This window comes from Syngnathus floridae, chromosome 7 (assembly GCF_059516105.1).
Source record: "Syngnathus floridae isolate MCC-2025c chromosome 7, RoL_Sflo_1.0, whole genome shotgun sequence".
Taxonomy (NCBI): domain Eukaryota; kingdom Metazoa; phylum Chordata; class Actinopteri; order Syngnathiformes; family Syngnathidae; genus Syngnathus; species Syngnathus floridae.
This window is the reverse complement of record NC_142419.1, coordinates 11,563,673-11,577,323: the sequence shown is the minus strand read 5'-3', so window position 1 is coordinate 11,577,323 and position 13,651 is coordinate 11,563,673. Positions and strand designations below refer to the sequence as shown.

At 37.6% G+C, this 13,651-nt stretch overlaps 1 protein-coding gene across 1 annotated transcript in view; it reads left to right on the top strand.

Annotated features, from left to right (window-relative positions):
- LOC148395237 (unconventional myosin-Ic-like) overlaps positions 1 to 12,627 on the top strand; it is a 38,881-nt gene extending 26,254 nt beyond the window's left edge. The window contains exons 9-33 of the mRNA XM_088380839.1: positions 210 to 320; positions 1,007 to 1,078; positions 1,186 to 1,305; positions 1,690 to 1,763; positions 2,073 to 2,178; positions 2,602 to 2,682; positions 3,248 to 3,339; positions 3,483 to 3,577; positions 4,015 to 4,061; positions 4,142 to 4,222; positions 4,600 to 4,705; positions 5,159 to 5,276; positions 5,645 to 5,758; positions 5,846 to 5,922; positions 6,076 to 6,144; positions 6,227 to 6,311; positions 6,465 to 6,624; positions 7,269 to 7,352; positions 7,446 to 7,539; positions 7,605 to 7,660; positions 7,725 to 7,860; positions 7,938 to 8,008; positions 8,086 to 8,183; positions 9,229 to 9,328; positions 9,826 to 12,627. Coding sequence (XP_088236965.1) covers positions 210 to 320; positions 1,007 to 1,078; positions 1,186 to 1,305; positions 1,690 to 1,763; positions 2,073 to 2,178; positions 2,602 to 2,682; positions 3,248 to 3,339; positions 3,483 to 3,577; positions 4,015 to 4,061; positions 4,142 to 4,222; positions 4,600 to 4,705; positions 5,159 to 5,276; positions 5,645 to 5,758; positions 5,846 to 5,922; positions 6,076 to 6,144; positions 6,227 to 6,311; positions 6,465 to 6,624; positions 7,269 to 7,352; positions 7,446 to 7,539; positions 7,605 to 7,660; positions 7,725 to 7,860; positions 7,938 to 8,008; positions 8,086 to 8,183; positions 9,229 to 9,328; positions 9,826 to 9,852 — 2,274 coding nt within the window. The 3' untranslated portion in view covers positions 9,853 to 12,627. The remainder of the gene's footprint in view (positions 1 to 209; positions 321 to 1,006; positions 1,079 to 1,185; positions 1,306 to 1,689; positions 1,764 to 2,072; positions 2,179 to 2,601; positions 2,683 to 3,247; positions 3,340 to 3,482; positions 3,578 to 4,014; positions 4,062 to 4,141; positions 4,223 to 4,599; positions 4,706 to 5,158; positions 5,277 to 5,644; positions 5,759 to 5,845; positions 5,923 to 6,075; positions 6,145 to 6,226; positions 6,312 to 6,464; positions 6,625 to 7,268; positions 7,353 to 7,445; positions 7,540 to 7,604; positions 7,661 to 7,724; positions 7,861 to 7,937; positions 8,009 to 8,085; positions 8,184 to 9,228; positions 9,329 to 9,825) is intronic.
- Positions 12,628 to 13,651: the final 1,024 nt, after the last annotated feature.

The window sequence follows — 13,651 nt, the reverse complement described above, 5'->3', positions numbered from 1 at the left end:
TAATCCCGAACTTGCCTGGCACGATCTTTTTTGTCTTCCCAATTGCTCATAATGATACACTTCATCTTATCACTTTTAGGATATTGCCTTTCCGATTATATCCTGCTTCTGCCACAATTTCCTTTCCAATGTTCTTTGATTTCCAGCCGCTCACTCCTCTTGTTGTACCCCCTCCACATTCTTCTCACACTATGTATTTTTCTGTGTAGGAGTTGTTGAACATAATTGCAAGCGTGCTTCACTTGGGGAATGTTCAGTATGGTGGTGAGGACGGCATTGCCTGCATCACTTCTGACACACAGATCAAGTACTTGGCAAGGGTAAGTAATGTTGCGGAAAGCAAATTTATTGGCACTCACAAAAAAGTGATCAAGATCTGTTTACTTTAACTCATCTCACCAAGGAAGTAAGACATGAATTAAATAAAGATTGATGCATTTACACCATTTTATAATGAAACAGGCTTACAATGCCTATTCAGTTTATATGTTTCACTTGAAAGGTAAAGTACTATAACACTTTTTTGTAATGATGGGCAAATGAAGCTTCAAGATGATTCATGAACCCGTTGTTGTGTTTACTTAGACCTCTAGATGGCACACTCTGTTCACAGAAGAGTGAAAAGCCTACCGACTTGTCATTTCTTAAAACCCTCACTTTAAACCAACATTGCCATCTTGAAGAGCCAACGAATACAACAACTGGTTCATGAAGCTTCATTTTCCCATCACTACTTCTTTGCTCAATTACTGTTTATTAACCACCTATTGGTTGTTTTTGGATATTGTTTAGCGAATAACAGTTTAGCTGCTCCATTATTAAAATCATTGTTGATTAATCTTATAATGGATAAGTTGACGATGAATTTTCAGCGCACAACTTCATTCATCCCCTAACTTTTTCCAAATCACACAGATGATGTCACATCTGTCTTACAGTTTATCTCTTGTGTACGGTAGGTGACTATCTGGCTGTTGTGCCTGCTAATGATGTTATGTCTCTCCAGTTGTTAGGAGTGAATGGGGGCGTGCTGACGGAGGCACTTACACACAAAAAGATTAGTGCCAAGGGAGAGGAGGTAGGATTAGATGCACACTCATTGTAGCGCAGGTGTGTGATTATCTTTTGTATTTAAAACATGTACACTATCAGTGGATCTAATATCTTTTTTTTCCTCCCCAACAGCTGATCAGCCCTCTGAACCTGGAACAAGCTTCCTCAGCTCGGGATGCTTTGTCAAAAGCAGTGTATGGACGCACTTTCACCTGGCTTGTCAACAAAATCAACACTTCACTGGCATACACGGTGCGTACATGCTCACACACATATTTAAATTGCACCCTGACTATTCAAGCATGACTGAGCAGTGTATCTTGCCTCTTTTTTGTATACTATAGCTCCACCTTGTGGACATTATTTTCAAGTCAACACAAAAACCTTTACTGGATTATATTGCAATGTGAATCAGAAACATACGTGCTAATATAATCTATTTATACTTACATGAACCAAATATTGTATTTATGTATATACATGTAGTGGATATGAAAAGTCTACACACCCCTATTTGAAAGGCAGGTTTTTGTAATTTACAAAAGCTAACTGTTTCACACTCAAACTTCAACAGAGGTATTATGAAAGGCATTATGAGTAACTGTTAATGTTAAAGAGAACTGTTGTGTTTTACAGGATGATTCTTATAAGCACTACTCTGTCATTGGCCTGCTGGACATCTATGGCTTTGAGGTCTTCCAGCATAACAGGTAAATAATTACTCAATTAATGGTAATATTAATATATGTACTGTAGGTCAACTGATTTATGGTTAAGTGTAGCAAGCAGTTTCAGCTTTCTCATGGCTTGTCTGTGTGGTGCTGTTGAGTAGATTGAAGGATTAGGTCCTCATGATGTAGTAACAGCATGATTTACCTTTGCAAGTTTTAAAGGAGAACTCAAATCCAACATTTTATATATATTTTCCACAGGCACAATATTAATCAGAATATCATGTTTAGAGTAATAAAAACGTTCACATTTTCCCGACTTGAGTTGATGATGCTGTTATGTTTCAGCTTTGAGCAGTTCTGCATCAACTACTGTAATGAAAAGTTGCAGCAACTCTTCATCGAGCTTACGCTCAAGTCGGAGCAGGAGGAGTATGAAGCCGAAGGCATCACGGTCAGTCCGCTTTTACACACACGCATTCATAAAAGCAAAAAAAAAAAAAGGCAAAAAGGAAACATGGGCTCATCTTGGGTGTTTTTACAACTATTAAATTGGGTAGATAAAAATAAAAGGACACTGTTAAAATGTTTGCTTTCATTTGTGTTGACTTCATGTATGCTTTTTGGTGTGCATTTTATGCTTGTTTTATGGGTTTAGTTGAAGAAAACAAGATGGATTCACCCTTGTTTGAGTTGTGTGTGTTTTTATCATTATTATGATTTTTATGGATTTTTCTCCTGAGACCATATGAGGCAAATGTAGGTTAATAACCTGACAAATTATGGTCTGGCACATTTAGGTCACAATTTGTCAGACAGGCCTCTTAAATTGCATTTTGTTTTTCAAACCTTGCTCAACAATGTTTTTTCTTTCTAGTGGGAACCGGTGCAGTACTTCAACAACAAGATCATCTGTGACCTGGTGGAGGAGAAGTTTAAAGGCATCATATCCATTCTGGTGAGAAATCCATAGCTAGTTTATTACCTTACCCAGAAGGCAATGTTTTGTTTTTAGCAAGATTAAAAATTGATGTTAACAATCTCAAGTCATTTGGTTTGGTCAATGATTATTGAAGCAGATCTGTGCATGGCAAATACAAACACCCCTGTTACTATATCGACAAATTTGCCAAACACAAAATTTGCATCTAATCAGAATTCAACATCGTCATCCAGTGTTAATCGTTGCACCACATCTCAGCTTTTACTGTTTATCTTTGACATGGTAGCGCTTCTGTGTTGTAGCTAGCACTTGACAATGGCCAATCTTTATCAAGCCTAACAGCCGTGACAGAGTCAGAAAACTTGATATGAAAATGGTTTATTCAAATTTGCCCTACTTTTACGTCACATGGTGCTATTATTATACAATTTGGAATGGCTCATTCTCAATTATTTGGAAACAGACATTTTACAGAATTTAAATGCGTAATTTCACATGACTTCATAAATAAACATTTCACTGATATGGTGTCTGATTACAATTTTAATCGCTTTATACTTTTCTTTCAATCCTGCCACAGGATGAAGAGTGTCTGAGACCTGGAGATGCCAGTGACATCACCTTCCTAGAGAAGCTGGAGAACACCGTGGGGGGCCATCCACACTTTGTCACGTCAGTTCTATTTCTAACACAGCATCACTGATGTTTACATACTTTATCTTATTGTAGTTCACAGTTTGCTTTTTGAATATTGCGGCAGACCTGTTAAGGCATGTTGAGTTTGCGTGTATGGACATTATGTGATTTCCTTGCAGTCACAAGCTTGCTGATGCAAAGACGCGGAAGATAATGGGTCGTGATGAATTCCGACTGCTGCATTATGCTGGAGAGGTCAACTACAATGTCAATGGTACGTACACTGCTCACAGAAAGTTAGCTTTTAGGTTAAAGTTCCAGATAATCCTAAAATGTGGACTAATGTGATTTTAAAGCGATGCATTCAAATGCAACTGAAACACAAAATAAATAAATAAATAAATAAATAAATAAATAAATAAAAAAAGAGTATAACTTTCCATACTCACTTACACAATTGTACTGTTTGGACAAAATAATCATTAGTGAAAAAAAGAAATATTAAACCAAAAAAAAAATTTTGGTGTGAGGTGAAAAACAATGTGTTTATAAAAACTATTTAGCATGCTGGTTTTGAGTATGTCTATATGAGTTGACGATTTGACACAAAAGAGACTTCAAGTAAATTATGTGAAATGGGTAAGTGGAAAATTTGTACTTGGTTAGTGCATGATGTATCCAACGTCAACTTGAAATGAATCCTGTCTCCAGGTTTTCTGGACAAGAACAATGACTTGCTCTTCAGGAACCTAAAAGAGGTGAGACTGACACAGCTCAAGATTGTTATTAGCTGGTTTGTGTTTGATGCGGTATGTGAATATTCCATTTCCATTTGAAGGTTATGTGCATGTCTGAGAACAAGATCTTGAACCAGTGTTTCAACAGAGATGAGCTGAGTGACAAGAAACGTCCAGACACGGTAAGACGTGCCTCATTCTCATGCGTCCCAACATATTTTCCCAACGCAAAACAAACAGACATGTGTTCCCTCAGTGTTGAGTGGGCAGTGTGATGGGGATTCTCCGCTGCTGCCCACTCACTGAGGAATGGCCTTCACATACACCCACTGTCACTGGCTAGTGAGGGAAGAGTCCTTCTCCTCAACGACAGCCAATATTCACTCACTCCGTCACCACTTGCCTCCACTCCTCCTTTTTGAACGTCAGCATTGATCCCCCTCAGTGTGGACCCATGCGGCTTCAATTTGCACTTTCATCCTTTTTCATCAGCTTCTTAAGCTGCATTGGATCTGCCGTCTTCATCCATTTTCTGTCTTGTTTTTGTTTGCCTTTCCAGGCAGCAACCCAGTTCAAGGCCAGTCTGGCGAAACTCATGGAGATCCTCATGTCCAAGGAACCGTCATATGTTCGCTGCATCAAGCCCAATGACTCCAAGCAAGCAAGTATGAAGTCTTGTTTTAATTTTTTTTCTCATCATGTAAAATCTTGTGGGTCAACAAGTGAACAATTGGATTTTATGTTGGACTCTAATACATTTGATCAAGTGAGAAGCTTCAAAAGTATTATGTCAGCTTCACGTAACCACTCTTGTAAACACAGCCAAAGCAGCTTAGCAGCTTCCACAAGCTAATATTTTCTACGTAGACATCTTTTTAATCCTGTTCTTGCTGATTCCAAGGAAAGCACTTGGTTTATCACCACGTCACTGGCTACAGAGTAAACTCGTTCGTATACTGCGTTGGCCTTTGTTTGCTCCTACAGTTGTCCTTTTATTAGTTCACACTGTTTCTCTTTGTCACTCCTACTGCTCATTCATTTTATCCAACAAACTGTACATTTTTCTCAGGCTATTGTGACCCGATTCTAAACCTTCTACCCCCTCCTCTTGTTGCCAGGTCGCTTTGACGATGTTCTGATCCGTCACCAGGTCAAGTATCTGGGACTGATGGAGAATCTGAGAGTGAGGCGAGCCGGCTTTGCTTACAGACGACGCTATGAGGTTTTCTTGCAGAGGTGATCAGAATATATTTGATTCTATCATTAAGATACAATTCATCAAACATCCATCATGTCATACAATACTCACGTGTTGAGCTCAGTCATCTATTGTGAGTGCTAATTTGAACAGAGTTGATAATCCACTTTAAACTCATTAAACCTGAAAAGAATCACTGAAAAACAGTTTTTAGCCTGCTCGGTTCATGAACAGGGATTCGCAAATGCCTGTAAAGTGTCTGGAAAGCAAATATTTGATACAGTAAGCTTCGTGTAGTTTCATCCAGTCCTCTTTTGTTCGCCATTTTCTAATTGCAATTCTGTCTAAAATATTAAACCGTCATTGATGTTTCAGCTTTATAAATGAATTGTTGTATTTCATTTAGATACAAGTCCCTGTGCCCAGAGACTTGGCCAAACTGGAAGGGCAAATTATCAGATGGAGTTGCTGTGTTGGTCAAGCATCTGGGCTACAGGCCTGAGGACTACAAGCTGGGCAGGTCATTAACACACACTGGCACACATGTATATATAATGTATTAATATACTGAATGTTTTTTTTTTTATAAATAAACTCCACTTTGCAGATCAAAACTTTTCATCCGCTTCCCGAAGACCTTATTTGCCACTGAGGAGGCCCTCGAGACCAGGAAGCATAGTATCGGTGAGAGAGAGTCCATTGCTGATAATACACCAAACGGCCACAGTCACTTTCACAATATACGCAAAATACTATTGAAGTTCTTCAAAGCTTTGATTTGCATACAATAATTCTTTAGAATATTTTTTCACTTGCCGACTTGTTGCCCTCCTCCAGCTACCATATTGCAGTCAGAATGGAGGGGCTACAGCCAGCGGTCCAAATACCAAAAACTTAGAACTTCAGGTAAGGAATAGTCAACTTACTGTTTCCTTCTTCTGGTTTATTGAACATCTGTGAAATAATGTCTTGTTTTTTTTTTTTTCAGTTATTGCCATTCAAGCATGGTGGAGGGGGATCTTAGCCAGGAGGAGGGCCAAACGCAGGCGGCAGGCTGCTGACACTATCCGCAGGTACACAAAGACGAGAAAGTCAAATCAGTATTTTTATTCATTTCAACTATGAAAATTGATTTGATAAACAAGTAAACTGAGTTACAAGCTTGGTGGTGGAATGACCCGAACTGGTAAATCAAGTGTATTGAAATTTCTTTTCATCACACCCAGGTTTATCAAAGGTTTCATTTACCGGCACAAGGAGCGCTGTCCGGAGAATGAGTATTTCCTGGATTACGTGCGCTACTCCTTCCTCATGAATTTACGCAGAAACCTGCCAAAGAACGTTCTGGACAAAAGCTGGCCAACGCCACCAGCAGCTCTTACAGAGGTAAGAATTACACCCATTTCTCAAACATTGGTGAAACACTAGATATGAATAACGGGACATAACAAAATGAAGACATTTAAAATGAACTCAAAAGTTCATGTGTAATATTAACTGACAAAAGCATTCTCGTTTTAATTTTATTTGATTAAGATTTTTTTTTAATTGTAGTTGTTATATTAGTTTTCATTAACTATTAATGTCCTATCCTTGAAATAAAGGCATGGAAATTAAATTGTTTTTTTTTTTATCCTCCTCATCGATTAATCGACAAAATAATCAACAGATTAATCAATTATTCACATAATCATTGGTTGCAACCCTAGTTAATATAGTTCATTTATATTTTCTTCACTGACAGATCATTGATCACTATGATCATTGGTTGCCAAAGTAAAAGCAAATGTTTTATTTCTATTCAATAATATAATGAGTCTCCTTTCATGGAGGATGACAGAGATAAGAGAATATTTAGAGACGACAAGTTGAAATTCAAACGGTTTGGACAATTTTGAATTGAAAAAATGTATCTAAACAATGAAATGATTAGCAATTATTATTTATATTAAATGATTACTTGTCGATTAATCGATTATCATTGCATTTCTAGTAATAATAACCTTGCACACGACTATCTGTGTTTTTAGGCTTCCGAACATTTGCGCAAGCTCTGCATGCAGAACATGGTGTGGATCTACTGCAAGAAGATCAGCCCTGAATGGAAACACCAGGTGATTTTTTTTTAGTCAGATTTCACATTGTCCTCCATCGTGTGTCTTCTAATATTTGACCATCCGCTTTATTTTTCAACGGTATATGGCTAGATGGACCAAAAGGTGACCGCAAGTGAGATATTTAAGGAAAAAAAAGACAACTATCCACAAAGTGTGCCCAAACTGTTTGTCAGCACTAGACTGGGTAAGTATTTTCAAACAGACAAATTCGCACGCTACAGAAAATGCTGACTCCTCAACTCTTCTCAGATGGTGAGAACATAAATCCTAAGGTCCTGCAGACACTCGGAAACGAAAAGTTGAAGGTTAGTTGAGTCCAGCTCCGTTCAGTTGATACAATTCCTTACTTCTTTTTTCTCTTCTTTCCAGTATGCAGTGCCAGTCACTAAATACGACAGGAAGGGCTACAAGGCCCGTCCACGCCAGCTGCTTCTCACGGCAAACTGTGCCATTATTGTAGAAGATGCCAAGCTCAAGCAACGCATTGACTACGATGCTCTGAAAGGTCAGAGGTCAACTCCCGAGCAAACTTTTTTTTTTTTTTAATCAACAGCCCCTTGTTCATTGAAATTTGCTGCGCAGGTATCTCAGTCAGTTCTCTCAGTGATGGCCTATTTGTTCTGCACGTGCCCAGTGATGACAACAAACAGAAGGTAGTGCTTGTGCAAGCACTGGATTCAGTTTGTTTTGCTTAACACAATACCTTCATATTTGGGTTTAAATTCCACAGGGAGATGTGGTTCTACAAAGCGACCACGTGATTGAAACCTTGACCAAGATCGCCATATGTGCTGACAAAGTAAACAGCATCAACATCAACCAGGGCAGGTAAGAACTATCTGTGATCGGTGAGAGCAGACGTTACATCATCATCAGTATTTATCCTTACACAGTGATAAAGTGATGTTTACATTTGTTTTTAACCCAGAAGGGACAAAATGCTGTTGTTTTGGCTGTTTGTTAACATGATGAGAATTTTGTTTGCGGAAAATGTAAATGAATTATAAAGTCATCTGCAATGTTTGCGGAAAATTACACTCATTTATTCAATACAGTCAACCCTTGCGTGTTGGCCACGCACATTTTTTTTTTCTTTTTTCAATCTTCAAAGTGCATATGTATCTTTCCCCCACCATTCAATCATGTAAACCAAGAATTCTCAAACGTTTGGGTTAAGCATCACTTGGATGGTTTCATACATCTGCCAGTGTAACTAGAAATACTGATTGAGAGATGACAGATTTATAATTAAATCAGAGCTAATCTTTAAATGCAAAATATTCCACTGACCTACAACATACTGCTTGCAGCCCCCTGCTGAACAATGAAAATGTTTGTTCATTTACCACATAACTACAGCAACCAGCAGAGTTGCACATCACATGTCCACAATTCAAGAGTGTTGGCAAATTATTTGGCACATGCTAACATCTCTGTTGAGAAATCTGGGTTGAGTAAAACATTAATCAATAATTGATTTCATTGATAACAGACAACACAGAGCGAGCTATCGCTGTCCAAAAAAATGTTTACAGAGTTGAAGTTTGCAAAAGAGTTGCCTGTGTGTTGCACATTACTGCTGGCAAATTATTCTGTTGACAGATGAAAGCAGAGTTGGGTTGTTTGGATGGTAAGAAATCATGCCACAATTAATACTTCATCCCATCTGTGAAATAGTTTGGAGGGTAGTTTGCAACAGGAATTTAGGATTTGCCTAAAGCTCATCCAATTTTTAAATACAAAGGCTCACATATAGCTTGCACCATGATATTTACATGTCGTTCAGTAAAAACGTGTTGTTGTTCTTGTTGTGGCGTTACTTTTTTGCATTGTTGTCTTAATGTACCAAATCGTGTTTGTGCTTCCCCTCTAGTATAAAATTCACAGTGGGCCAAGGAAAAGAAGGGTTCATTGACTTCATACCTGGATCAGAGCTATTGGTGGCCAAGGCTAAGAATGGGCACCTATCTGTGGTGAGTGGTTAAATTCTCTATTTTTGAAGAATACAATCAAACTATCTTCATTCTGGGTGCCATCCTGAAGATCTTTGTACTGAATAAGAAAAATACTTGTGGGCAGTAGTTGCTATATTATCACAAAGACATTATGATGTATTGTACAGTCAACCCTGCAGATGGATTTTTATTTGCTGAAAAACGTTGTCGATCATAAAAAAAATTGCTCTGTCTCCATCTGGTGGCATCTTTGTGCCAAGCACATCTATTGGCAATTAGACAAATTTTTGTTATTCACGGCTGCGAAACGCTTGTCAACAGAGGGCCCCCACCCCCGTGACTTCTTTTTTCCTCTTTAAGTACAATTTTGTCTGAATCTGATTGTGGGCTAATTTGGCACCAAACTAGTTGATGAAAGTCATTTTCACTCCTTGACAACATCAGAATGGAAAAGTTGATGTCACTTCTGGGTTGTCCACTCTATGTGACCTTTGTCTCGACTACATTTCTTTCAGACGGCTCCAAGATTGAACTCCAGATGATGATCCAGATCCTCTGATATTGAATGCACACACACAAACACAAACACACACACACACACATACACACGCACACACAGACGCAATGTACTCTTCTATCTTTGAATCACTTGACCTCAAGCCCTCCTCTGCTTTAGCCAATCAGGTGCCAGCTTATCATCATATTGTGGGGGCGTTTGCTTCCAATTTCAAGATAAACGATTCAGCAATACTAATTGATATATTTATGTTGATATGTTCTATTTTGGGGGATTAATATTGTTGGAATATTGTAATTTTAGAAGTAAGGCCAAGGAATATCAGCTATGTGTTTTTCTAGTAACGTTTGTGTTTATAAGTGATTTATTTGGGAACAGAAGCAAACAACGAGAGAAGAAAAAGGGGTCATGGTGGAGAAATCAGGATGTTATATATTTTTCCTGCTCTTTTTCTTTTATTTCTCTCTTGTCAGTGGTTTTCATAGTAGGTTTGAAAGTCTGATTTTGCATGTGGACAAACAGTTGAAGGGATGGTGAACAAGTCCAATAACAAGCATGTTAGCTTTGAGTGATGGACATACTACTGTACTCGTCATCTGTACTACTTTTAAACAAAAGGAGGAGCAAATGAAAAACTTACACTTTTATGGTGTGAAGAGGAGGGGAGCAGAGCTCAGGGGATTGTCAGACAGCTGTTTCTCACCTTGTGCTTGTGCCTTTCTCATTAACTAATATATTTGTAATGACAATGTGTCAGCATTGCTCACTCTGGTGAATGGCACCTCCTCCATCCTTCCAAACGCCTTCTCTGCTTCGATTCTTGTGCCTCCTCTCTAATTTGTATAACCTTTGTAGCTTGTGACGGGTTTACAGCTACTCTTATGTTTTATGCCGCTGTGCCTCTAAAAGACAAAAACTCACAACTTATAGCTGTTCATTGAAAATGTGTGTGGGTTTTATGTTAGGTGGCTAATTCAAGCTGAAATTGACTTAAAGGCTGAATGATTTGAAGCCACTTCACTTAGGCTTATTTAATGTTAACTTTGTGTTGATTTGTTGCTGTTTAATTGGCTTGGAAATTATCATTACTGTCAAATGGCTTTTGCATAATGCCCACAATTTTCTAACCCAAGTGTTCAAACCAGCATGTCACCAGCAATATTGTAACTTTAAGCCCAGCGTTTTTTCATCCAGGGCCAAAATTCAAGGGTCAAGGGAATTTTAATTTGAACAATAATGAGAAATTAGGCATGGGCTGATGAAATGATAACAGCGCAAAATCGGTATCATGGTTTTCAAATTACATCTATAAAATGACCTTATTTGAAATATATAGGTAAATAAAGACATCATTTTGTCACATTTTTAACAGTGTATTTTAATTTTTTAAACAGAATAGAGAATATTTATACTTTCAGAAACTTTTATCATAAATATATATACACATACACACTCCTTAACTTTTTAAAACCACGGTAAACAGGTAATTGACCCATGCCTAATAAAAAGAAAAGAAAATATTTCATTTTATCATTTTGATGAAGACTTCCATGTCCATAATATTCACACTCCATCAATTCAGGCAAGTCGAATGATTTACGATAACCTAAAAGTCACTGCAAACCTTTAGAAGGATGACATAAATTAAATGGAGGATTACGAATAAATCAAGTGTAAGAATAATAGAACAATGAAATTTATATTTTTTTATTATGTCTAATAAAACTGGTGACTGACTGCGGTTGACCTGCATGACTTCAGAGCAGGCAGTTTAGATTCAGCTCCCACTCATGACCTGCGCTGTGAGCGATTGGAGATCACTTAAAATGTAGCCTGGGTGTAAATAATTTTGGGTTTAACTGTAAACAGGGCCTGACTTTTATGAAAAACATGTGATGATTTATCTTTTGTAAAAACAATGAATGAGACAGGTGTGACAAATGATGTTCAGGAAGTGATGCCAAACAGAATGACATTTTATATAGACTGGCTTTGCTTCACTTTACCTATCATCTTTTATCTAAGAGGACCCAATGTCAGCCAAATATTAAAATAGGTTGATTTTGTGAAAATTTGGGCAAGGGTGAGGTCTCACACATAAATATTTACACGTATACAGAAAATATTCTAATATATACTGTATGTAGCAGCAATTCCTATGATAGAGCAGTTATGAAAATTGATGTGTAATTGAAACTCAGCCAAATCCCGATTGCCGGGGAGAAGCTTTGAACCTTATTTTGAAAGGGTCCCTCAAATGGTTCCCAATGGTTATTTTTGCAGACTTCACTCCGAGGCGGGTGCAATATGCCAAGACTGCTGCTTCACTTAAAAGCCAAAGAACCATTATGATCATTATCTGTTGTATAATTTTGAATAGTTTTTGTTAATTGTTTTGATCTGATTTGATTTCAGGAGGGAGACTTGTACAGTTTGTGTTCTGCTATAAATGAAATGTCCAAACCGAGTTTGATGATTTAAAAACATTTTGGGGGACAAAATTCATAGAATTGCTGAATGTGGCTTGTTGCATAGCAATATTAAGAGACTTATGAGTCATACAACCTTTTCTGTTAAATCTGCCAGAGCAACATTTTATTGTTGTTTTACTGCTTTTGCAAAAAAAGTCTTGTGATAATTGATACCAAATCCTAATGTTGTTGTTTTTTTGAAGATACTCTTTGTCAGCTCTATTACAGTATGATCTAAACTAATGTATAATTATGCCGGCACACTAAGAAACATACCATACTAAAGATGTGTTGAATAAATTTGACATGTACAGAAAAAAGCAAACTCATTCTTTTGTCATCCATTTGTGCATACATGTGAAATTTCTGGCAAGCAAAATAGATAAGCGGTGAGATTGAAATTCTCCGTAGGGTTGAATGTTTGCTTTTGTCGTTTGCCCTTTGATTTTTTTTTTTTTTTATCAATGAAAGGTCATGTGTTTTTTTATGGTTAGTGAGTTATCAAATTAAAAAAATTCATCAATACCCTTGAGATTCGTTGAGATTACATGTAAATCGTTACAGAACTGTTCCACATTTCTATAAATTAGAAAGTTAAATCCCCAGCAGATACCACAAGAATTCTAGCTCTGCCCCTCCATTTCTAACAGAGCCTTGTGATTTTATTATAGCCATTATTTACAACATGTGAAATGACTGACCCCGATAACAAATGCAGCTTTCAATATTTCTACAACTCAAATGATACTTTCTATATCAGTCGGGGTAGATGTTACCCCACTAATGTTATTGCAGCAGCATGTCGGCTGATTGGTTCTGATGTACCTCGCCCCCGTCCAAATCGAGCATGAGTAAGTTCCAGCCCACCTTTGTCCAAAATTTCCAAGTACATACAGTAGTGGATTAGAATGGGCGCTAGGTGTCGCCCTACAAAAGTCTCAAGACTGGCAAAGCGTCCACATTCACGTCCTTCTTAGAAGTTCAACTTTGGTGTGACATTTCGAGTCAAACGTGAGTCCATTTATAACACACGTGCACATGCAAGTGCTCGTGTATCTATCTTATACTCCTTATGTGATGAACAAAAGTTCATTAACCTTCAGGTAACCTTAAAATATCAACGGTAGCCATTATATTTTATTTTTTAAGATGGTTTGAATACACTCAAGTGTGATTAGTTCACGTTTTAATGGCTTTAAGATTACAGCTCTGAATAAACTTGAGACACCTGCAAACTTATCAATTTTCTTTATTTTGCCATTTAGGCTGAGAACGATTCAATTTTACTGTTTAAGCTACTGGCAAAATAACTCCCAAATATAAATATAATTTGGAACGTGCATCTGCAGGGAA